This window comes from Lissotriton vulgaris, chromosome 10 (genome assembly GCF_964263255.1).
Source record: "Lissotriton vulgaris chromosome 10, aLisVul1.2, whole genome shotgun sequence".
Classification (NCBI taxonomy): Eukaryota; Metazoa; Chordata; class Amphibia; order Caudata; family Salamandridae; genus Lissotriton; species Lissotriton vulgaris.
This window is the reverse complement of record NC_141698.1, coordinates 909021802-909048842: the sequence shown is the minus strand read 5'-3', so window position 1 is coordinate 909048842 and position 27041 is coordinate 909021802. Positions and strand designations below refer to the sequence as shown.

Sequence of the window (27041 nt, the reverse complement as noted above, 5' to 3'; positions counted from 1 at the left end):
TTAGGAGTGAGAGGGTTTTATTTAGTTCTCTGCCAGTCCTCGGCACGGTCCTCCTGTCTATTGGGAAAACGGAGGCCTGTTCACCTTCCCCCACTTGGCCAACCTCTGTGCCTTTGTAGAGGGGGTGCGGATCCTGTGGTGGGATGCCCTCCAATCTCCAATTGCTGGGACTGTAATGGGTTGCCCAATATGTTTTTGCTGATCTGGAGTGGGCCTCTCCAGCCTGTTATCAAGATGACAGCCAGGACCCTTTCTCCGCCTCAGCCTGCCTCTGCGTAGTGGTTGTTGGAGGGAAGCATGCTGCTCCTCTCTGCTGCTGGGGTAGGCATGAGCCTGTGAACCACGTGGGCCAGAAGGTGTCAGGTGCCGGGCCTGCTGTGAGTGCCCCACATAACTGTGGTGGGGCGGCAGAGGTGTCAAACCTCACTGGCAGGGTCCTGGGGATGATGGGAGGAGAGGTGCTCTGGACCCCTCTCTTTGCTGGTGCTTCACCCCTCTCTGTAGGCGTACATGGCACCCAATCCAGACTAGACTACTTACTGGCCTCCCACTGGGTGATAGTAATCTCCTGGGAATCTCATATCCCGGAAGCCATGTTCTCTGATCATGTAGAAGTGTTGCTATCCCTGGACCTTGCCTCTCCAGGTCAAAAGCAATGGTGCCTGAATATACAGTGCTACCGCACCTCTCAGGGTAAAGACCAAATGTGTGCACAGGTTTCCACGTACCTCAAGATCAATATGGGCTTGGTATCTTCCCACAGTGGGCAGCTGAGAAAGCAACTAACTGTGGCTAGCTCTTGAAGTAAGCAGCTTTGACAAACGTACAGTGAGCAACCCGCCAGAGAGAATTGGAGGATGAGATTATGAACCTCATGCACCACAAAACCATCACTATATACACATCGGCAACCAGATAGGACTTGCATGGATCTAAGTGTGTTATACACATGCAAAGCTGAATGCGCATCACAGTGGCTTAAAGGCTGCCACTATGAACAAGGAGAAAATGCAGATCGGCTCTTTGCTGCTCAACGGCTCCTACAGGAGGCTTCAATAGCCATACCTGGCATTCACTTTACAGGTGGTGAGGTCCTCACTCACCCGCATGACATAGTTACTGAGTTCACAACCTTCTACTGGACTCTATACACGCTGGAGATGATGGCCAGTGCTGCTCTTATGCAGGCTTTATTTGAGGGTTTGCATATTACCAGTCTCACAAAGGAGGGTCCGGTCCTACTGGATGGGGAAATTAGAAAGACTGAGATAGCACAAGCCATCTCCAAGCTTTCATAACATAAGGCTCCCGGGGAGGATGGCTATCTGCAGAGTTATAAGAATGGGCAGAAGGGGATGTCATTTATTGGCTCCATGCCACACTTCAGAAGGGTGAGCTGATGTGTTACTGGGGCTACATCTCTAATAAGACAGTGATAGCAGTACTCACAAAACTGAGGAAGGACTCCAGTCTGTGTGGCAGCTTTTGGCTCATCCCCTTACTCAATGCAGATATAAAATCCTTGCTGGAGTACTGGTGGCTCGCTTTTGAAAAGTGATTCTGAATCCTGATGCACAACGCAAGTAGGGTTTGTACCCTTGTTGCTACTACAGGAGCCACCTTCGCACCCTTGCACATACCCTATGGGAGGCCTAATATATATTTGATGAGACTTGTGCCCTCTTTCTTTATGGCAAGATGAAGTTTGATAGGATCGAGTGGGGGTCCTGCTTCATCACCTTGAGAGTTTCAGGCTCAGGATCAAATTATAGGTCTGATGGCTGTACGATAACACCCCAGCACAGGTCAATTGTGTTGGCTTTCTGGCAGATTATTTACCAATCCAGAGAAGAACACAAGAGGGCTGCCCATCATCACCACTACTGTTCCTTCTGGCCACCAGCCTCCAATTGTCACTCCTCACAGGTGTACCCATGCTGGATGGGCAACCAGGATCTACCCTATGCGGATGATGTACTCATCACCCTAACAGACCTCTGCCATTCTCTAGCAGCCCTGCTGGACATTGTAAAAGACTTCATGGCCCTGTCAGGGTACCAGGTGAATTGGGATAAGAGGGGCTATACCTTTCGATGGATGCCATTTCACCTGGCCAGGACCATATGGTGCCGGCAACCTGTACCCTCCGCAGCCTGCATGAAACTAGATTGCAAAAAGTGGTCTCATATGGGGGAAGGTACAGGCAGTGCAGATGGTAAAGCTCCCTAGGTTTACATATGCCCTTGGCATGCTATCTCTCTTAGTAGCCCTGTCTACCCTCAGTGGATGTGGGGATACAGTCTTTTTCTGGGGCCCTCCCAAACCCGCTTGGCCTACACCAAACTCCAGGTGCATGGCACATGTGGAGGCCTGGCTGTCCCTCCTGCAGATGGCTTACATGCAACCTAGGATGCTGAACCTACTGCGCAGGGTCTCAGAACAATTGCTATTGTCAAGCCGAAATGGACATGACCCATTGTAGGGAGGCATGCCTTCAAGATAGCCTGAAAACCTGATGCTGTAGGCCATGCAGTAATCCTGGCAAAAGGCGCATCACCTCTTTGGAGTGGATCCCCGTCTCCACGTGCAAGCACCCCTATGGGGCAATGACTGCCTTCACCTTGGAGGGGAGGTCCTTAATTATGAACAGTGGCAAGCAAAGGGCATCCGCAGCCTGGACCAGATCATCGCAGACTAGACCCTAAAACCCTTCGAGAGTATACGCAAGGAGTTTGGCCTACCTCCCCAACAAGTGCAGCTGCATCTTCAGACGCAGCACTGTCTACGATGCAGCCTGGGCATGTGACTCTGGGCTTTGCAGTCATCATTTGTAGTATCCTGCATTAGGACGTGGGGCCAGTTCCATGGGTTTATGGTGGGGTTCTATGACCTCTTGACCTGCCACTTATTCTCGCTCTCTCTCCTCTTCAACCTCGACCCAAATAGGAAAACCATCTACAAGCGGCGTACAAGGTGGATGGCTGAGCAGGAACCTTTGAGACAAAACATGCCCTATACCATTGAGCTGCAGCCATACCACCCTCCCCTCAAGCCCCAGACCCCTGCCAATAACATAGGACATCCTTCTTCCTCCTTCATCCCACCTCAATTGGGCCCGGGGGAAGGTGAGTCTCTGATTGGATACTAACCAGGTAACATGCTCCCCATCTAGGCCGGCTGAATACATTTGATCCTGTTACTAAGGTATAATACTCTTGAGGACAACATATGTAAAATGTGCTCTGCTTGGTCCCCCCCCCGCCGTTACACCTATTCCCCTCCTCCATCTGATATTCTGTCCTGCTTCAATGTAATGCTTCTGTGTATTTTTTCAATAAAGAATTACAACTCAAAAGAAAGATGTATTAAACATGTATCTTCCCCAATAATGCACTTTGCTTAAAAAATACACACACCCCGCAGCAATGAGATGGATTTTTATTAATAGGTGCTGGCGTTTGAGAGTAAGTGCTGGTGCTGAGCATCAGAAAACACCAGCACAAATTGAGCTCTGAATACCACCACTGATTTTCAGCAAAGCATTACATATTCACATTCTAGTCAAAAAGAAAGAGTGATTATTTTTTGGCTGCTCAATTAAATTAGATTGCAGCCACAGGCCAAAATCAACTTTTTCTAGGACCCACCTGAGGTAACTCTGTGCAGATAGGGTAAGATAGAAATAATTTCTACACACTTGTGTACATGTGGTAGCATACTGGCTCACTTTAAGCAACTATGTTGCAGCTGGCCTATTTTATAAGGTGGGGCATGGCAGGAATCAATACAATTTTATAAGACCCTTACAGTGGAGTGAGAGTCAATTAGTGAGATTCTCGTCATTGCCCAAATACCAGTGGTCCCAAATCAAACAATCCAGGGTTAAGCAGGTCACAATCCACATTTTCAGAGACTGGGCACATAGCCTAGCCATAAGTCATCCAGCTGTCTGCGCACAACCAAATGTCATGCACCACACAGCTGACAGACATGTGGAATGGAGTATATCTTCTTGTGTGCTTGGTCAGTAACTTTTTCTTGATTTGTCTGATACAATTGCCACCTATTTTTTGGCTCCCTCCAGCAGGCGATCTAAAATTAATTTTCACTTCATATAAATATTATTATTTCAAATTATTTATTTTATGACAATACATGTAGTTAAAATTGTTAGAATGTCTCCCTACCTGATTTTATTTTCAGTTTTGCATTAAACCTTTCAATACTTTCCTTGAATTATCGGCATCTTTTCCAAAGGCTAATCCCCGTACAAAAGCTTTAAGTTAGTCCCAGACCACATGCGGAGGTGCTGAGCCATGATTTCACTCAAGAAACTCTTTGATCTTGGTTTTATAAAGAACTACCAGTTCTCATCTAATAAGTATTGCCGATTTAGCATCCATTTTTTAGAAATTGTTATATATTTACCTAGCTCTAACTCAAGAATGACCATCGCGTGATCTAACAATCTATTCTGAAGGATTCTCTGCTGGGTAAAGGCCAGATTCCCAGAATAAGAAAAAAAGTAAATGCGTGAAAAGGTACGAAATCTACCTGAAAAGCAGGTATAGGCAATCTTAGTTGGAAATACTGCCATCCATGGATCAAATGTGTCCAAAGTCAGGCCATGATTTTTCAGAACTTTCAAAATTTGGGGTTTTAGCTGTCTTTTAGATATAGCTGAGGAGTCAATTTTTGGATTCATTAAGAAATTGAAATCCGCCCCTAAGATCAGTTCATCAGGTACTTGAATTAAAGATTGAAAGAATTCTTCATATGGCTAGGATTATCCTCTACTGGGACATATATGCTAGCGAAAGTTAAGAGTGTGTTTCCTAATTTAAAGTTGGCCCAGCACCATCTTCCGCTCTGATCATTTACAAAATTGACTACCTCGGCCTGGAATTTTTTGCTAAGTAAAATTGCCGTACCCCGATGGGATGCTGACACCTCTTTACACTGCCCAGGAAATAAACATTGGGAAATTTGCTAGTTTGCCACCTGGTATATGAGTCTCTTGAAAGAGAATGGCCACTGAGTTTTCTGTCTTTATACGTGCCTCAATGGCCCACATTTTCTTCTTATTGTTGAGGCCGTTAGCATTAAAAGAGACCACTTTTAAATGTTCCTTTATACCCAGTTGCAGAAAGCAAGCTTGAATCGAACAGCCTCATAGCATGGAAATGTGATAAAAACCCCAACATCACTCACTGGCCCCATCCGTGGTGTAGCCAAATTTAACACTACGAATGATAAATGGATGCCTCTGGACTTAAAAAAAGGATTTCGTTTTTCTCCCATGCTCCCTTTTTTACCCTGTGACCCCACCCAACCTCATAGACCCCATGAGCAGGCCACCACCCCAGCTCTCATACCTGACAGGCTATCACTCTCCCTTAACTGGCACTATAACTTGGTGCCAAGTGCTACCGGACTACCTACTCCCCCCCCCCCGTCAAAAGGAAAAAACCAAACAAGAGCAAAGAAAGCACAAAGAAAAAGAGAAAGATTGAAGGTCATAAATGACCAACTGCTGGAAAGGATGTACTAGAAGAAAGACAATCACCAGTATAAGAAACCAAAACAAGGGAAACATTTGTAAGCTCATAACATTAACACTATGACCTTGTATTAACATTGTGGAGTCTATAGGCCATTTGTCCATTAGGATTTATCCATCGAAATTTGTTGCAGTAATTCCTGTGCTTCCAGGACATTTCAAAGGACATGAAATCTGCCTTTGACTAGCGCTTTTAACTTGCTCTCTTGAGCAATCATTGCTTGAGCTCCCTGATCTATAACCAGATGTAGCATTATTACAAACTCTTTCCGCCTTTTAGCTGCGAAGGCTGACATGTCCGGGAAGATGCGACAAAGTGGAACTTCTGTCGAGGTAAACAGTCACTGTTTTATGGCCTTAGTTAAGATTTGTTCTTTAACTCTGCAATCACCAAAATAAAGCAGGATAGTCCATAGATATGTAGCATTTGGAGGAAGATGTGCTGGCACCCGATGGGCTCGCATAAGAGTCAGGTCACTATTAAACTCCGGGAGGACATTTTTTTAAATAAACAAATCAACCCATTATAGAGTCTACTGGCCCTCAAGGCCCTCCGGAATTCCAAGAATGCAGAAATTTTAGCGTCTAGAATGGTTTTCCAATTCCTCCAGTTTATACTCCAGTGCTGTTGCCTCGCTCTGGAAGGCGGCAACTTTTTTATTCATAGCTGAGACTTGATCCTCCTATTGCGAAATCCTAGTCTCTGCCTCAAAAAGATGTGCCTAAGCCATATTTTCTTTAATTTTAGTTAAACAGGCGTGGATTGCAGCAATTTCAGCAGATTGGGAAGTTTTCAGGTCTGGAATCTCCTCCAGAATCAAGTTGAGGTGGTTCTTCATCCTTTTGCATGAAGAAGGTTCTATTGTCTTGGGAAGAGTTGTCCTGAGTCAGTTCTGCCCTTACTTCAGACTGCAATACCTGTGAGTCAAAGGCTTTATAGACTCTCCTGGTATGATCAGGACGTCTTCCACAGGAGTAGAAATCCAGATGAGCTACCCCCAGGGGAAGGCAAAAGCAAAGAAGAGGAAGGGGAAGGGTGACTGCCCTCCGTAGGATCCCTAACACTCCCACCTTTACTCAAATGCAAGGGGTTATCCATTGAAGGAGGCCCATCCCTGCTGCCTCCAGCAGCGTTGATGACAAACCGGACTTGGCTTTAAAAAATAAAGGATACTTTTTAAGATCATTGGTTTCCCCAACTGAATCGACCAGTGTCACTGTCTTTAGCTTGGTAACATCTGGAATAGTGGAGGTGCCTGCCCCAGGAGAAGCTATAGAGAAAGGGCTAGTACTGATGCTTGAGTCGAGGTCCACTGAAACACCTTTCCAGTGATCTTGTTTGACAGCCTCAGAACTTGCCATGTCCGCGGTTTCAGGATTCAAATCCAGGCCTTTCCTAAGATCTGCAGCATGATTTGCTCGAGCAGCGGCCTGGCCGACTCGTTTTTTCACCATTTGACCCAATCTTAGAGAGTCAACGTGGGCTGTTATAGTACCTCCTGCGCCTTTAGTAAGATTTTGCATACTGCAGTTATCAGGCAAATCCAACAACAAGGCAACCAAATTTAATGTCTGGGACCCCCTAGAGACCGTCAACGAAAGTGGCATACACTTGCGGGTAGGGAAAATGCGTGAACGTACCCTCTGTTGGGGAGAAACCTGGTGATCGAAATAGAAAAAAAAAAGAAGTGAAAAGCTGTAACTTGGCGGAAAACGGGTGTCTGCACCTCACCGCAGGGAGTTTCCAGGCTTGTGGAGCATAAAGATTAGCATGAGAAAATGGCTGATAATCCACCTCAGGGAAATATGGAGCCAAACTGAAGTCAGGATATTAATAGCCCATTATAGCTGGGCAGGAGGAACGGGTGCCTCGAAGTTCACAAAACAGGGCTGCTCAGACAAGCAGAAGATCACACCAGTACTCGCGCTGCCCTGCTCGACTCGTGTGGAGTTATGGTTCCCCATCTCAAGTTTCACGGTCTAAACACTGGTATATTTGCGGATCTCAGTGGCTCTGCGCCTCAGCGGCACAGCTGCATTCCACGTCGGAAGACAAAGGAGAGGTGTGGTTACAGCGTATTCAGCCGGTAGCCTGCATCACCAAGGAATAGAAACTCAATCTAGAGCAGAAAGAGCACAGGCCCCTTGACACATTTCTTAGTAGCCCCTCTGCTTTTAATCAATGGCAGCTCAATCAGGCTAAACAGGATCTTAGCGAAAAAATATTATTTTAAAAGTGAATCCTTTTATCAGCACCACAGGCAAAAGGTCTACGAAGAGAGCACTTATACTGGGTGGTTTCTGGTGTGACAGGCCAGGGGCAGGCTGTAAATAATCAGATAACTCCTTTGAAATGCCCCTGCTTCCTGTTCTGATAACCTGGGAGTCATAGGAGAGATAATATTACAACATTATAGGAACATATACGGCTGGCAATAGAACATTGATGTGACATCCTTATCCCAATTCTTATCGTCCAATCACGCTCTTAAATTCTGACTATAAAATATTTACTAAACTTTTAGTCAATCGTTTTAATCGAATTGCCTCGCATCTGATCCATTCTGATCAAAACTGTTTTATTGCTGGGAGGCAGCTTGGTACTAATACACACTATTTAGCACTTGACTACTTTGAGACTCAGAAGATACCAGCCCTGGTCCTCTTATTGGACGCCACAAAGGCATTTGACCTAGTTGTCTGGGAGACCTTATTTTTCATTTTGGCAAATGTTGGAATTTCTCCCAAAAATACGGAGTTAGTTCAGAAATTATACTCGAAAGCAGAAGCCAACCTTATTTTTAACGCCACAGATGTAGGCCAACTAAAGGTTAAACAGGGGATTAGACAAGGCTGTCCATTGTCCCCGGTGCTATTCACCTTTTCTATCAAGCCACTGGCGATAGCCATCAGGAACAGTATGAATGTCTGGCCTCCACTCACAACTATGGCAAAGTTGAAATTATACACTGACGACCTCATGCTCGTTATTAAGTCTGAGAAGGAGGTTCAAGCAAAAGCTTTTGAGATCTTTGCGTAATTTGAGTCACTTGGCAGATACAAAATAAATAAAAGAAAAACAGAAATTATACAGTGTGGTGGTTCACCTACGGATTTACATCTTGCTAATCTTCCTTGTCTAAATACCAAACCAAAAAGACATCTGGGTGTTTACTCTACAGCGCGAATTTCTGAACTATATGATTTAAATGTTGCCCCATTTCTGCGAAAAGTCCAGGATTTATTCCTCCGATGTAATTTTCTTCCATTAACCATTTTGGTCAAGGTTGCATTGAATAAAATGTCTGTTCTTCCGCTGTTTAATTTCCTTTTTTATGCAATCCCCTGTCTTTTAATGACCTTTTTTTTTGCTAAATTAGAGTCTATGTTCACATAATTTCTGTGGGGTAAGAAGGTTCCCAAAATTGCACTAAGGACTTTATATGAGGAGCTGAAAAATCGTGGATTATCTCTCCCAAATTTTAGGGATCACTTTTTTGCACAATATATGTCCAAATTTAAGCCAGAATTACAATCAGGCCTTTTTATTAATTATTTTATGAAATTAATCTGCAAAGAGAATCAGATCCACTGCCTATTAACAATTGTTAAATCTCCTAAATTAGTACGATATAAGTGTATACAGTGGTTTTTCCATAAACGCCAGTCCTTTTATAGAAGATATTCTATCCCTGCATTTAACTCCTCAACCCTGTTATCTGGTCCTATCTTACTATCTGGGATCGGGGATCCATCCGTAATCACACAAAAATGGGCCAAGGCTGGCTTTGGGAAAATCTCAGATTTTTTTAAGGAATGATAAATGGCTGAATATAGATGAAATGTCTCATTTAATTCCAAATGACTTCTTTCTCCTCGGATCATATAACCTTTTGAGTAAATTCCTGAGTAAACTTGATTTGGTTCAGATCATCGGACATAAATGCTTAGTATATGATCTATTGGAAGACATTACATTTAAGAAACCTCGGGAATGGAAAATGCTTTTAGCATCTATCAATGCTGTCGGTCTAGTGGGGAAGGCCATAACAAAATGGTTAAAACATGAGGAGTTGGAAATTACAAGTATATGGTCAGCAGTTATTAATCTCAACTTTAGTACGTTAAGGGGGCAAATTGGCAAAGGATGGTATTTTTAGTAAATGGCTACTTTATAGAACTCCACTTTTTCTATCCACGGTTTACCCCATTCAATCAGGGCAGTGCTTCCTTTGCCTTAACAATCCTTCAGCCAATTGGACACACATCATACTACAATGCCCCTGGATCCATAGGTTCCGGATGACCTTTTATACTATTTGGAAGCTCAATGCTCTATTACAACAGGTTTGAATACTCGGCTGATAGTGTTTGGCTAAGACCCAGACCTCCTTCTTTCAGACAAAATGATCAAAATATTATATATTGCAATAGCTGTCACCAGATCACTTTTGCTTCAGAGATGGTGATCAGATCTTATACCATCTAAAATTGAATGACTCCGGAAAATGAAGCAGGTCAAAAAAAGCAAATGAGCCTATGCATTGCGAATTGGTGCATTTAAGAAGTTTGAGAGGGTCTCGGCAGACTATTTTAATTAAGATCTTAAAATCTAGTTTATAACTCATGAGGTATTATTAACATGCTCGAGTATTGTAATTAGTATGTAATTTGTATTTTTATTAGACGACAATTCATATTTTCGAATGAGTATTTTAGCCATACTTGCTGAGGTCTCTATATGCTTAAGGTTTCTAAGGTTTAATCAATTGTCTAGTTTGTGTTAAACATTTGGCAGTGGGTGTGGTTTCTAGATATTATGCGTTTAATTGATTTTCTTTTCAAATACTGGCTGAATATGTTTATATTGTTCATTCTTTATTGACTGCAGGATTTATTGTTTTCTGGCAATTCGGTGCTATTTAACAATTCTGTATTATTGGACATATTTGATGAATTTCATGGATGTATATATGGATAAAAAACTTCTTGTTAAATTGTTTTCAATAAAAACAAAAACAAAAAAAAACCTTTCAATACTTTGTATTGCTATATTAAAGCCCCTCAATATGATGTCAGCCATTTTTATCTCAGCATCTCAGTCAGTTGTTCTTTTCAATTTCATATGTACATATACTTCTCCATAAATAACGGGGCAGTCTCACGCAATATATTTAGATATGCAGTCCCCACACAGAAATTGAAAATCCATGTATGACTTTGTGTATGCCGTCTGGGAACCTGCCGAAGTTCATATATTGTGTGTGCTCTCCCTGTTGAGAAGCGAAAACGATTTTTTTGACCTCACTTGATCCGTCAGTCATGTTGAAATAAGTACTTCACCCATCAATTCATTCCATACATTTTGCAGAAATAAACAATCATTGATAAAACTGCTAGGTATGGCTCGGCAAATATGTGATGCACAAATGAGTCAATAGGTGGCTGAAAGGCTGCAGTCATCCTTGCACTGAGTCACTGAATATGCAGGCAGTATGTCGCTCATATTTAGATTTTGCAGTCATTTAGCCATCCATTGACTCATTCTTGCATTTACCTCCTTGCCCACCCAAAATAAAACAGACACACATTCCCAAATCAAAGAAAATACATTTTAAAATACTCTGCTGAGAAACGGAATCCTGTGAAAGTAAGTGCTATGGAGAAAACAACTCATATGTGCAGTAATGATTTTGCGGGTGGGGGGTCTCACTACCAACTAGTCAAATCACTAAGTATGAATGTATGAAGCCGATTTGAGTAGGGATATGCATTCCTTAACTTGAGATGTCACGATCATGGGAGACATAAACAAAATATTAGAGTATCAGAGTGAACGAAAAAGTGTACTTTCGACATATGCATGTAAATACGAAGATGGGTTTCAGAAATATTGCCTACATAGTTCTGCATTAAAGAGAAACATTCTGTTTCATCCCCTATAATATTCAACGAATAATGTACATGGTTTGCAAACTCTTGCTTGCTTGCTGGTTATCCATCAACATGCCTATATAGAAATAAGGATAATGTGTCGATCTGATATGGGGGGAAGAATCAACGCTTTAATACTGTGAGCAGCGACGGCCCGTGGAGGGAGTTACAGTGGGGCAGGAGGGCGGGGAGGGGGAGGGGCAGGGCGGAGGTTGCTAAAAACCGGCATATGGACAGCGACGGCCCGTGGAGGGAGTTACGGTGGGGCAGGAGGGCGGGGAGGGGGAGGGGCAGGGCGGAGGTTGCTAAAAACCGGCATATGGATAATTGCAGGTAAGTAAACAATTAAATTAATAAAACGAATTTCGTAGCTCGCACTGCATTGCATTTTGCGATGCAAGGCGCACTACGAAATTCGTTTTATTAATTAAATTGTTTACTTACCTGCAATTATCCATATGCCGGTTTTTAGCAACCTCCACCCTGCCCCTCCCCCTCCCCACCCTCCTGCCCCACCGTAACTCCCTCCACGAGCCGTCGCTGCATATGGATAATTGCAGGTAAGTAAACAATTAAATTAATAAAACGAATTTCGTAGCTCGCACTGCATTGCATTTTGCGATGCAAGGCGCACTACGAAAATCGTTTTATTAATTAAATTGTTTACTTACCTGCAATTATCCATATGCCGGTTTTTAGCAACCTCCACCCTGCCCCTCCCCCTCCCCACCCTCCTGCCCCACCGTAACTCCCTCCACGAGCCGTCGCTGACTGTGAGAAAAAGAGAATGATCCATTTCAGAAGAGTGGCCTAAGAACATGCATCAACAATTGTCCTTTCAGTGCAAACCCAGACAAGTCACTCCTTAACATTTGTGAATTCCCTGTTTTTGGATTTGGAAGAATAAAGCCCTCTTTAGAAGTGGCCCAATAAATTCCAGTACGTGGAGTAACTCTTGTTACCGCACACATCAAAACTGTAAATTACGCAGATTTTATTGGACCCTGTAAATACAAAGTGTGATAAAAACCACAATCCCTGGCAAATTTCGGGCGGTCAGACCGGATGGGATTTTATTGGGGGAGAAGTGAACGGTAATTACCAAAAAGTGCAAACTTTGGTGCTGTAAGGACCAACATCTGCATATTAGTCCCCTACAAATCGGAGCATCAACTTTTTCAAATGCAATACATTATTGTTTAAGTTACTAACGACTATAACAATATTACAGTGCAATAGAGAGAGCAATGTTTGTGAAGTAACACTTCTGGGCTATCATTGCCATTGGAGCATGATGTAATCGTGCCTGAATCAGGTATTGATATTACATTGCAAACAATCTTTTAATCAAAGGTAAAGCTGCCATAATGTCATACATAACGTGCTGTAGTACCATTAGAATCTAACCAAAAGTAATTCAATTAACAATAGAAGTAGTCTCATTAGTTTAATCTATTTTAGAACCACCATAATACCATAAATAAATGCATTCAGAGAAACATCATAATGCCATAAAATAAGTGACATAGTACTATTAATTCATAAAAATATAAGTTAAATTTAGCAATCATAGAATCATCATAATCGGATCTTTCGTACTGAGATTTCAAACTCCCAGGGTGTTATATAGTTATATAGTGTTTTTAAGCTATGCAATTGTCATATGTTGTTGAATTATAGTCATCATAGGATGCTGAATGCCACGATCTTTTTGGATGATCTGAGGTATTTGCTATGAGAGGAATGGGCGGGGGGGGGGGGTGGATTCTTCCTGAGCCTGCCATAAGGCATTTTTTAGTAAAATGGCTCGATGTGAACTGATTTTGTACCCTTTTTTTTATTGTTGAGTATCTGCACCCTAGAATTTGTCGCGTAAGACTAAATTCCAAGCAAACTTTGGCAGGAGAAGCATTCTGTAGAAGGCCAAATTCATTTGATTGTGTAATGTAATGTAAAAGACATTTCTATAGCGCTACTTTCACTCCAGGGAGTATCTTGGCGCTCACCCAACCCAGATGGAAGGGTTGGAGGGAAAAAGAATGACTTGCACATCACGCCACAAACTACACCAACGCCCTACATGCTGCATCGGACAGGGAGAAGACCCAAGTTTTTAGTGCCTTCCTGAAATCGGCTTCTTGGGACAGTGCTCGCAGAAAAGGCGGAAGCTTATTCCAGGGCTTGGTACCTAGTACAAAAAGGGATTTACCCCCTTTTGTTGCCAACTTGAATCGAGGGGTTGTAAGTAGATTCTGACTGGCAGACCTCAGACAGCGTGTCGGGTGGTATCTTTTAAAGCCATTGCATAGGTATTTTGGACCTTGCTGATGGAATGACCTGAAGGTAATTATGAGGATCTTAAACAGGATTCTTTTACCTATTGGGAGCCAGTGGAGAGTGTTAAGTGCTGCTGAGGCCGAGGATCTGCGAGGCCAGCGAAATACAAGGCGGGCCGACGCATTTTGGACCATTTGTAACCTGTGGAGGACAGTTTTGTTAGCTCCAGCATATAAGCTGTTACAATAGTCCAACCTAGAATTTATTAAGGCCACTGCAACTGTTTTTCTAGCCGATAACGGGAGAAGATCGAAGAGCTTCCTCAAGGCTTTTATGATCTGGAAGTAAGTCCCAGCTACTGCCCCTGCTTGATGTTTAAAAGACAGTTGGTCATCAAATTTGATGCCCAAATTGCGAGCAGATGTGATTGTGTTAGGAGGGGCTTCTGCATCCGTAGGCCAGCACATTTGTGGGGAGAACAGATTATGACTCCCAAATGGCAGAATTTCTGTTTTTCCAGCATTACATTTTAAATGATTGTTAGTCATCCATTTAAATGATTTTCCTCGGCACCCGGCCGTTCCCTATCCAACACCAGGATGAGTTGGGTGTCGTCAGCATATGATATTCAACTGATCTGGAATGAAGCGATCAGTTCCACTAGGGGTACCATGTACAGATTAAAAAGTACAGGACTTAGACTCGAGCTCTGAGGGACCCCTGAGCTGACGACCTTTGCTTCAGACTGGTATTGACCCAACACAGTGACTTGGCGTCTGTTGCTAAGGAAGTTCCTGAGCCAGGCCAAGACCTGCCCCCCTACCCCTGCGGCAGCCAACCGGTCCACCAAGATGTTATGTGAAACCGTATCGAAGGCTGCCGACAGGTCAAGTAGGATAAGGACAGCCTTCTTTCCCTGATCCATGGCCGCTCGTAGGGTCTCTGCCGTGAATAGCAGGGCCGTCTCGGTAGAATGTTCTGACCGAAACCATGACTGGTTAGGGTGGAGAATGTTGTTCTTCTCCAGAAAGCTCGTCAGTTGACTATTAACAAACTTTTCTGCCAGTTTGAACAGCACAGGAAGCAGGGAAATAGGGCTCAGGTTGGAAAGAGTGGTAGGGTCAGCTGGTGCCTTTTTCTGGAGAGGCTTGACAGCTGCAAGCTTCCAATCGTTTGGAATGTCTGCGGTAGCTAAAGATGAGTTAATAATCCTATTGATTATAGGATTAACCATCTCTACTAGGGTCTGTAACACTAGAGGGGGACAGGGGTCAAAAGGGGATCCAGATTTGCTGGCCAAGATAGCCTTAGAGGTGTCTTCAAGAGATACCGGGACAAATTCCTCCAGACGGGCAGAGGTCTTCATCTCCCCTGTCTGTTCAGAAGCCACCAACATAGTTGGTCCAGCAGGGAAAGTCTTCACGATGGTAAGGATCTTGTTGTCAAAATAATCAGATATCGCATTACAAAGATCTTGGGACGGGGGAATCTCCTGCGATAGAGCTGATGGATTCATAAAGTCCTTTACAATCTTGAAGATTTCTTTTTGTCCCTGGCCTGCCGAGGAAAGGGCCTGTAAATAATGGGCTTTCTTAGCAGATTTTATTCCAGCATGATATTTCCGTTTCGCTGACCTATAGGTATTACGGGCGGTGGCATCATAATGTCTACGCCACCTCCGTTCCAGTGCTCTTACCTCTCCCAGTTCTAATTTCAAGGCCAATGAGAACCAAGGAGCACTTTTCTTGGTCTTGGTGGTTCTTGAATTATTATTACTGGTTGACCTTAACAAAGCCCCCGCTCAATTAATCCAGTCACAAAAGGTCTGATTGTCTGCAGAGGTGTGATCGGATAGAGCCGGTATACTAGCTTTTAGTTGTTCTACAACATCGGGTCTACTGGGTAATACTTTCCAGTTAAGAGTGGGTTTAACTTTGAAATTTTTAGTACTCATTATAGGAGTGGTGGTAGATGTGGGATTGAGTACGATATGAAAAGGGATGAAAAAGTGATCCGTCCAAGTCTGGGGGCTGGGAGATTTGACTCTCAAACTAGTGGAATTTGAGCAAATACAGTCCAGTAGATGTCCTGCCAGATGAGTGGGTTCCCGATTCAGAAGCGTAAGTCCTAGCACATCAATGATGTCCATAAAGCAACCCACTCCAGGTTCTTTAAGGGAGTCTAAATGCAAGTTTAAGTCACCCAGTACTTTGAAATGGGAGTATCTAAGTGCTAGTTCACTCAGTACATCACCCACAGTTTCCAGGAACTTTGTTGGAGGTCCCGGAGGGCGGTAGATGAGGGCGCCAGAAAAGGTAAAAGAGTCATGGATGCCCAAAGAGAAGGCTAGTGCCTCAGCCCCTTTAATATCCGCCAACTCTTGGGTTGAGCATTTAAGAGAATTGCGGTAGATAATAGCGAGGCCCCCTCCCCGTAATTCAGGTCTATCCAAACGTTGCTATCCAAAAGTGTAGCTTTGTAGTATATCCAAAAGTGATGCTTCTTAGCATGCAACACCACGCTTGCATTTGCCACTGTTCGCAGCAGTTTTGCCGCTATGACTACCAATTGTGACTTGGAGAAAGCCCGCCCGTCCAGCTTCTTTGCCAGTGAACAGAACATTTAAATCGGACTGTTACCTTTTTTAACAACGTACTGTTTGTGCCTTTGGAAGTTCAATCTGTTGTCTATGTACAGACCCAAATATTTGTAACTGCGGACCTCCTCTGGATTTCTTCACCGAGCTTAATTTATAAGATGTGGACCAGCTCAATTCCTGATGGACATTGTTTACGGTGTGTTCATTTTAAATTCGTTAATCTTGGCATAGTTTGCTAGCTGATTGAGTGCTTTTTGAATTCCCACTCTTGTTTGGTTGAGTAAGACTATGTTGTCTGCATAGGAAAGATGTGTCACACACACAGTGTCGAGATGGGGAGGTTGGGAATTTACCTGATCATGTCATGGGGAAGAGATCTGCCATGAACAGATTGAACAGGTGCGGGGCTAAAACACGGCCTTGTTTAAGGCCGACTTCGGTTGTGATTCTCCTTGATAGCCTTGTGCTATCAGCTAGTTTGACGTGAATCCAGATTTGCATGTATAGCTGCACTATGACTTAAAGTATTCTATCTGGGAGACCCCACATCCTTAATTTTGTCCAAGACAAGCTTCAATCTACTAACTTAAAAGTTGCTTTAAAGTCCTTGAAGCATCAATGTTACATTTTCCGTAAGTGCATTTACTTGTCTGCTAATAATGTAATTGCTAAGGTTTTTGTGGTTGTTCCAAATCCTTTGCGGAACCCTGTCTGGTTTAGTGGGATTAGATTATTGTTCTTTGACCATTCAATTAGCTCACCTAAGATCAGCCATGTGTAATATTTAGCTTTAAAGTCTATCAATGCTATTTGCCTATAGTTAGCCGGGTCAGACCGGTCTCCACCCTTAACAATTGTTTTTTTAATTGATTTTCTCCAGCTCCTGGGAATTGAGTCCATTAATCTCACATCCGTATATAGTGCAGACAGAGGGATTGCCCAGTATTCAGGGTTAAGTTTGAAAATAGACTGTTGAGTGCCCTTTGGTCCTGGAGCTCCATCCCTTCGCCATGTCTTTATTACTTTTGTAACCTTCTCGGTTGGGTAATACTCAGTAGCTTGCGAAGTGGACAATGCAGAGTAATGCATGAGTTACTCATATTGTAAGCTATTTTCCTGCTTTGGATAACCTCGGGGTGTACCTTAGGTGAATGATTTGGTTAAATGAAAAACCCTGGCATCCTCTGATACACTAGAATTGTTTATTACTCATGAAACTCTTGTGATGCTATTCACTGTTTCCCAGAAGGCTCTTGTATTTGATTGTTTGGCATTAAAAAGAAGCTTTGTCCAAAATCCATCTTTAAATATTTTCTGGTCCTCCCAGATTTGTTCTTTATATTGCTTCCTGAGATTTTTTGTTTTCTTCCATGTACGTTTTGGAGCATGGGTGTTTCTTATGCTCCTAACTATCCTTCCTAGTTCCCTTTTTTTTAAAAAGTTGTGTTTGTGAGGTCATCGGACCACTTATTTAGTTGCCTTCTTGCGCATTTTACTATGGGTGCTTGTGCTAGATATAAAACCCTCCAGGCCTCTGTTAGGCTCCAGTTAGGAGTGTTATTAAACTCCAATATTTCTTAACCAGACTCGCTAGTTCGGAAAGTGTATTGGACATCCATTGTAAGCTTTTCAGGTTAGATTTTTTTAACCTCCCTACTTCAACTGTTGCAGGGATTCTGCACTTACACAGCACTATGCACAGGAAAACAGGTCCTCTGTGTATAGGGGTGTACCAACCTACCACATTAGTACCCACAATCCAAAAATTGACTAGCTATATTGTCTCATTCATTCTCCTTCAAGCATGACTTTAGATTTGGGGGTCTCTAGTTGGCAAAGGTAGGTACCTTTGTCTAAGTAGGGACCCTTGCGTCTAGTCAGGGTAAGGGGGTAAACTCCTAAAATAATCCCTGCTCACCCCCTTGGTAGCTTGGCACGAGCAGGCAGGACTATCTCAGAGGCATTATGTAAAGCATTTGTGAACACATACAGTAACCCAGTGACAACACTACAGATGGACACCACACAAGTTGTAGTATAAAATTAAGTATTTTTATACAGACTTAACACAAGACCTCTAACAACAAAAATCACAATACTGTACTTCAAAAATGGTAGAAATAACTTATTTCTCTTTAGATGTAAATGCAACACTTTAGGTTCAATGTACCTTTGGATGCGTAACGCTATACAATGAAAGTGTTGCAGGGAAGGTGTTTCGTCGGTTCCTTACACGCAAGAACGGTGATGCTTCAGGTCCCTACTGCTGCATTGGGAATGTGTCGGTTCTTCTCTGCATGGAGAGGTGATGCGCCGGTTTCTTACTGTACTTCCGCGGTGATGCGATCAGCAGCGCCGTGATGCGATGAAGATAGGGTGCAATGAAACAAAATGGCATCTTCTTCTCGATGCGACAATGATGTGCGCGCTCCCGACGGCCGTGCTGCGACTCAACGATTCTTCTGAGCCACGACAGGCCCTTCGACACACTTCTCCGGTGATGCGATGGCGTCTGCTTTGACGGCGACACTCTTCTCCGGTGATGCGAGGCGCTTCGGGTGATTCGATGGTGACAGCGGCATGGTAAGCACGCTTTTGTGGTGATGCGACAGCATCTGCTGCGACGGCCACACTCTTCTCCGGTGATGCGACTACAACGTCTCCGGAAGCGACACACTACTTAGTGTTGAGTCACGCTTAAAGCTCCCAGCGACACACAGTCTCTCACAAGGCCCAGCTCAACAGCATGCACTTCAATTCCCTGCAATGGAAGGCAGGGGAGCTGGTTGGTGAAGTCTGTTGTCCCTGAGACTTTAGCAGGAGGCAAGCTCTATCTCAAGCCCTTGGAGATCCTTTTCAAGTTGATTTGAAAGTAGCAGAAAGTCCTTGTCTCCTTTCTTTGGCAGTCAGGCAACCACTGCAGGGCAAACCCTCAAACAGCACTCAGCTTAGGGATAGTCTCCTCAGTTTCTCTGGTTCCTCTCCTCAACAAAGGTTCTTCTTCTTTCCCAAAAGCAATCTGGGGTCTGGGTCCCTTCTTTTATCCACCAAAATCCTTTGGCTCTGAAGGCAGAGAGTATCTGTGCCTAGTACAAACCAGTTCTGTGCAGTCCTGGAGCACCTTGTTGACAAGACTCCTTCTTTCCTTTGACAGTGTGGGCCAGGGACATCAGACAAACCACAGGAGGTGGAGCCAGCATTGTGGAAAGCAGGCACAGCCCTATTCAGGTCCCAGATGCAACTCCTCCCTCCTATCTACATGCAGATCTCTATATTCAGCCCTGTGCTGACTCACCCTGCCTCCTGGAATCCCACAGCCCCTGTCACTCAAACTCCAAACAAGGAATACACAACCTAGAAGAGGCAGGCTTGTATAGTTGGGAGAGAAAATACCTATTTTCTAAAAGTGATATTTTCAAACACAGAATGTTAAAACCAACTTCACTAAAAGATGTATTTATCATTCTGAGTTCAAGCTTACTAAACTCGAATTTCCACCTAGTTCTATGAGTCAATTAGGATTATAAGATGTTATAATCAAACTGCCCATTCTGGCCTATGGGGAACAGGTAGCCTTGCAATAGTGAAAAATAAAATGGCTGTCATTCACTACTAGGACATGGCACACACATCAGGGCATGTCATACCGTTTACCTACAATGCACCCTGCCCTTGGCCTACCACAGGTTTGACTAATATGCAGAAAAGGGAAGGTTTAGGGACTGGCAAGTGAGTGCACTTGCCAGTCAACATGACAGTACCAGACTGCACACAGGTTCTGCAATGGCAGACCTGAGACACACTTTACAGGCAGCTTCTGTGGGTGGCACAACCAGTGCTGCAAGCTCGCCAGCAGCATTTGATTTACAAGCCCGGGGCACATGCATTGCACTGTACTAGGGTCTGACAAGTAAAACAAACAAGCCAACCATGGAGTCACTAATCCATACATCAATTTAACATAGAGAGCATATGCACTTTAGCACTGATCAGCAGTGGTAAAGTGCCCAGAGGCATAAAACAGCCAACAGGTCAGAAAAAATAGAGGAGGAAGGCAAAAAGTTCAGGGATGACCCTGCAAAAATGGCCATTCCATCAATCACCAAGCTACAAATGATTAGATCACCTAGAACACAACATTCCCGACTGTCTCAGGAATCGTGGGAGCAAGACATACTCTTTCGCTCACTCACTCGTACTTGTCCACAATAAGAATATGCAGAGTCATCGAAAAAGTTCAAAATGTTTATTTTACCTATTGTGCTCCACAATACAGTATACGAGCCACTAACAGCAGCAAAATGTATAAAGTAAGCACAGTTAGCATTGTTACAATTCCATAGAGTACAAAGGGGGACGTCAATATATAAAGACTGTGAATAAAGGGAAATGAGGCCTAACAAACCTCCCCTTGACTAGAACAAGTTTATTTTATATAAGGGAATATCTTTGGGCTTTGACAGCACACCCCATACCTTAAAGCTTGGATGTAAGGTTTACATCATAAGAGCAGCGGAGCTCATCTCCATGGAACAGCTTTCTCCAAGTGTGTTAAAACAACATGCAACCTTGTAAATGTCAAAGCATAAGTCTTCATTATTTTAGCTGTGTGTAGCATGTTATGTCTAGGTGCTAGGGACTGACCAGAACAGAATAACAAGGGGCATTGTTTATCGACCTTGCACATCGCGTTCAGACTAAACTCCAGGAAAGGCAGAGAACGCGAAAAGCATCTTGTTCTCATGTGAAAGGCACAAACAGTCTTGCAAAAACAAAGTCATGTAGAAACGTGCTCAAAAGCAGCATCATGGCAGTAAAGCTCATGCAAATTTAGCAATGTTGATAATGTCCCTAAGGGCCATATAACACGACCAGACCACTCATGTGCCTTGGAGGGTTTATGCTCAGCTTTAGGTTCTGGTAAGAATGGTCACTTCAGTGTATTTGACTACATATTAACTCATGTGCACAAAGAGGTAAGAATTGTGTTGTCTATATTGACCATGAATTTGTGTCATGCAATGTTTATCTCAGAGGCCTATTATCCTGATTTCAGCCATTTATTACTCTTAAGCCTAGATGTTCCAAGGTTGCGACTAATTTTTGCCTGTTGAGATCAGGACGCTTCGCTGAGGAAGCGGATTGTGGATGTACAGACCAGATTGCATTTTCTACTGCTAAATGCTCAGCCTCATCCAGAGTGTAAATTAGATTGGAGTAGCATAAATCTTTAGAGAGTGCTGTTGGATGTTATTGGGTGCAGTAATCATCTCACCCAACACTGAGAAAAGCTGTTGTCAGAATTACCATAATGCTGTTTATTGTCTGTTATGTATGTCACATGGAAATGCTCCCACTGTCACAAAACACATTTGCAACCTATTTAAAGAACATGCATATTCAACCTTTTCTGAGTGGATCCAAAAGTGTGGGCTCTACAAGGTACAGCACAGCAAAGATAGAAATACTCGAAACAGCACTCTGCCCATTAGATAGTGCCTCATGGAATGGGGGAATGCAGAATTTGCATTTGGGTAATTTAGAAAACTGTCAGCAAAATTATGCATAGTTATGTGAAATGCAAATCTATCATTTTGCACTATATTATAGCACAAAATATATGCATTTCATGGTAAAAAAGAATGCACAAATAAAATCAGCACAAAAAGAAGCTGCTTGCATTCTGTTGTATGTGTGACTGTGGCAGAAAAGTCATAAGACCCCAGAAACATGGCATTAGAGCTGGAATTAAGTAAAGAACATAAGGCCTCATGTATGAGTTTTTGACGCAGGGCAGTGCAGCAAGTCACTTTATTGTGCGTCCAAAGTAAAGGGAAGGAATGCACCATAATTTTGAAATGCGCCACATTCCGATCCTTTATAACTGCACACAAATTGGTGCCAAACGCCAACGCAGGAACCCTTGCACTTATTTTCCAAGGGTGTCTATCTTGTTGGTATGATTGTTTTTGTGCAGGAAGATATATCACCTGCCCAAAAACAATCAATGGAGGCATTTTCCTCTTTGTATGTGTGCTCAACAGCAAGAAAGAGGAAACAACAAGGAGAAATAAAGTTATTTCGCCTCGTTACGCCTCCCCTAGGGAGGCACACAGTGTGGACGCTTTCCAAGGTCTGCAGATCCTTGTAAATCTAGGAATGTTTCAAAACCATGTGTGCTGTGTGGGAAAACCACCCACAATGCCCTTGGAATGCCTCCTTGATGCAGAGTAAGACAACGTTGTGACTCTCCGATTGTGCAGGCCTCTTGTAAATAAGGCACCTAGTTCAAAGACACAGGGAAACACATTTCAAAACATCTGTAAAATGCTGCAGAAAGTGGATAAGCTATTGACTGAAGTGGGCCTCTCTAGATAAGGTAATGGCTGAAAAGTGCTGACATAGAACCCGTTTCTATCTATTGTATATGATGGTGGAATAAGATCTGGCGCTATTTTAAGGCTGTCTGTAGCTAGACCCAGTGCTTAGTTTGTAGAAGAAAGAGTGCTGGTGACAAACTGTTCAAAGGCTCTGTGTGCTGAATGCCAAGGGAGCATAGGCTTAAATCAACCTCGTACCTCTTTTATCCACAAGCAGACACTCCCAGGCCCTTTATAGCTCACATGCATTTTCCTGCTATCTCCCTGATGGTTTCTCATTTTCTCCCTTCCTCTGTCTTTCCGAATTATGTTTTTCCAGCTCTTGTTCTAGGTAAATTCCTGATGCAGAAAAATAAGTGCTGGTTGCCAAAAATAAATACCTGTACCCCCTGGCTCAAAGAAAGCACAAGCTAAACCTCAAATGTATTCAACTGTGCTCTGATAATTTACTGACTCAGGGGTGAAAAAGATCTTTAAACAAGCATTGTTCTGCATGCAGAATTTTAAATTCATTTTCTAACATGTTAAAATTATATGTAACACAGACCACAACACCCATGTGAAAAACTATATAATGTCCTCCTGCATGACTCTTAGGGCATAATTTTAAGGAACAGTGGGCCGGTTTATGATGGCTGTGGGACTGCCACCATCGGGCTATCGGTGGCGGTCTCACCGCTATTGGCCCATGCAGGACTGTATTACGATGGTGGGCGTGAGGAGAGACCATCCGCCACACATCCGACTGGCTCAAGAAGCCTAGTTGGACAGTCTGCAATCCCTACAATGGTGGTGGTGCCTGCTCAGGCACCCCTGCATGGATTACAATGTCCCTTTCCACTGGCTGTTTCATGGCGGTTAACCCGCCATGAAAAGGCTGGTGGAATTTGACTTTGGTGGCTACTAGCCTGCTCCCTTGCCCCCTGGCCCTCCGCCATGGGCCCTGGGGTGCTCTCCTAAACATCCCTGCACTATGTGGCAGGCACTGCTTACAAACATGCCTTGGAGCATTGAGGCTTGTGTTGCAGCCCTTTTTCGGGCTGCAGCACAAGCCTCAATGTTACAAGGCATGTTCCGGACCGCCTCCATGGTGGTCAGATTGTAATTTGTCTGGCGGGACAGCTGACTCCCTGTCGGCCATTTACATTCCGGACAGCATGGCGGTCGGACACTTGTCCGACATCCATCATAATGGGGCCCAATGTTCTTTTATTATGTATGTCTTTCTTAAAAACAAAACAATGAGCTATTTGGAAAAATAATTCTTTATGTTGTCTTGCATATCATAAAAGGGCAAGGGCAAATGTGCTTATGACATGTTGCTTAGTTTCAGTGCAACTCAGCACTTATAAACATGTGTTGAAGCATGTTCTGATTATCAAAAAGGAGACAAGCAAGGCTTGGCAATCAGGAACAGTTTAAGTTTAATTAAACAGTAATGGCCGGAAATAGCAGTCACATATCTCACAGTTGCATGCTGGCATTCAAGTTGCATTAGGTACATGACATGCCTTATACTGTACAGTGGGTGCATTAAAGTGATGTTCACCCACCTTAGGGCTGGAAATACTGGTACAGTGGGTCATAAATTGCATGTTGAGATGCTTGAGCCCCCTCTGATAGAAGAAGACATTAAAACCAAGTGGACATCATATTCTGAAGTGGTCCAGGTACCCAGGTGTCTCATGGGTGTTTCCTAGGGTAATGCTTACCACTAGACGTTGTTTGGACTTTATCTGATAAATGCAATTGACCGGCTGCTCTAACATGATGTCCTTGGGCAGAGATAAGGCCCTCTGCAGTACATTTATTTGTGTTTGAGTGTGTGCATCTGACTCGTTTCTTCAGGTACTATATCCAAGGGCCAGATGGGATTTATTCCGGGTGTGTTTGAGGCTTGTTCCATATCTGTGTCTCCATCACTGGTAGTGCTAGGAGTGAACTATGGGTAGCGGGGTTAAGTTGATCCGATGAAGGGTTTCTCTGAAACCATGACAAAGGTTCTATGGTGACTTTGGGTAGTGTAGGGCACAGTTGTTCTGTGGTGTGCTGGACTATTTAGAGAAGGACCTTTCTATAAATTGATTGAATGGAAACACATGTTAGAAACTGTTAATGAGAAATGTCACATAGTCTCGAAAATGGGTAGCCAACCACACTATATGTTGTGGTATACTGCTCAATGTAAGCATTGGATCTTGTATACCCCAAAACTATGTGTAGTGCTCCTGAATCACAAAGTCATTTTCAACCACAATCCAACATTTGCAACTAAAATTGCCTTAATCTATGCATTCCAGGTTTTCACAATAGGGTGCCTAGCAAGCCTAAATGCACTTATTACTGTGTAAAACTACTCCAAAAATGCATGCAATTCTTCAATACTAAATTTCAAACAAAGGGTGGGTACATGAAGTGGTGGATCATCATGCATTTTTTTAAGCCTCTCAAAATTGTGTGCTTGTGGACAGTCCAAAGTCCAATAGCACCTTTTTTAACCCTGGACATGGGTGGAGATTTCCTCCAGCAAAGTCCTGGGGTAATTTCCGAGCATGATTGAAAAGAGTAAGTAACTCATTAACATTTTCTGGGCGCAGGGGAAGGCATTTCCCTGTGGGCAAAAATCGTTCCCCTTGTAGAAAAAAAAAAGTATGCAATTGCACAGTGGGCGCCAATCACCACTGTGTAGTTGTACTACCTTGACAACTGTACTACTGAGGGAATAACGACCCACAAAGAGTATAAATGACATTGCCAGTAAAATACATGATCACTTGCAATTGTATTTTGTGTTTAATATAGAGTCAAAAGAAGGACATTGATGAAGAGAAAGAAGAGAGTACAGAAGTTGATACAGATGATGAACTTGGTACCTTTGATGAAGATAACCAAGCCATCATTCCTATTGAAAATACCGGTAGAAGGAAGAGTGTAGTAAGGACTCTGAGTAGAAATTCAAGAAGGAAGTCATCTATAAAGAAAAGGAAATCTAAGAAAAATAGAAACCCCAAGCCAGAGGTAAGCCTTTAAAAGTAATGTACTTGTTTTCTCATCCTCTCTCCCTTCAGCCCTCTCTTCCTCCTCCTCCACTATACAGTACCACATTCTCTCCACCATCATTGCCTTCATCTTCTCACCCTCTCCTCCTCTTCCTTGACCAGGTTGGCTCTACTTTGGCATGACTCAGTTGCTACTTCACCTGCAACCCTTCTCTACATGCCTTATCTACCTCATTCCATCATTTTCCTATCTCTTTATTACTATCCTGCTCCCTGTCTTTTTTCCTTCATTTTTCTTCCTCTTGATCCCTTTCCTGCCCTCCTATCCCACATGCCTTCATCCCACAATTTCTTCCTGCCTTCCACACCACTGATCTTTCCCTTCTCTCACTTCTCATAATGACACTCCCTACTGTTCTTCTTGTTTCAATTCTTCTCATATTACATCCCATCATAGTACAACCTCTTCCTCTCACTTTTTGTTAATTATCCTATTCCTCCCCTTATTGAATCTGTGTCTTGTTCATTGAATGATCAACATGTTGATGTTGTTGTAAAATACATTTATGGGCCTGATTTAGAGATTGGCAGATTGGATATTCTGTCACAAATGTGATGGATATCCCGTGATCCATATTGCAAGTGCATTATATTCAATGGTGCTTGTAATACATCAGAAGGGATATCGGTCACTTATCTGATGATTTCCAATTCAAGCTAATGACGTTAAAGGCAATTGTTAATAGAATGTCTAATTAGGGACAGATGGAGTAATTAAATTGGACAGGGAAGCCAAAAATAAATGAACAATATTAAAAGGGCAAGCAATAATAAAAATCCTCTTTATCTGAGCTCAAATTTTGTACTAAAAACTTACAGGTATTGGGACAATTGCATACGATATGCACCAAATCTGCATCAGGAGAGTCACAGGACTAGCACCAGAACTTGGCAGAACTATCCGAGGAGAATTTGGAACATTGCAAAGGACTAAAATATAGGCAATGATATACAAAAATAGAGATTGTGTAATATCAGCAGACAGTGAGATTTTATATATGGGTACCCATACCTTATCCTAAAAGGAGCTAGTCCAAGAAATTCCCAAATCTCTCTCCAATAATAATTCAGACTTGGATTTAGATCTAGAGGGATCAGGGAGGGAGAAATATACATATACAAAGCCTTATGGTCAGTATTAAAAAATTGTGTGATATGAGAAGAAACAAGAATCTTCTTTGAGAAATTCTGTAACGAGGTATATACGTCAAGAATGACATTCATTAGTAGTA

At 43.0% G+C, this 27041-nt stretch overlaps 1 protein-coding gene across 1 annotated transcript in view; it reads left to right on the top strand.

Moving 5' to 3' along the window:
- LOC147688995 (ATP-dependent translocase ABCB1-like) overlaps window positions 1–27041 on the top strand; it is an 856748-nt gene that overhangs the window by 502836 nt on the left and 326871 nt on the right. The window contains exon 18 of the mRNA XM_086941881.1: window positions 25553–25768. Within this exon, the coding sequence (XP_086798007.1) occupies window positions 25553–25768 (216 nt within the window). The remainder of the gene's footprint in view (window positions 1–25552; window positions 25769–27041) is intronic.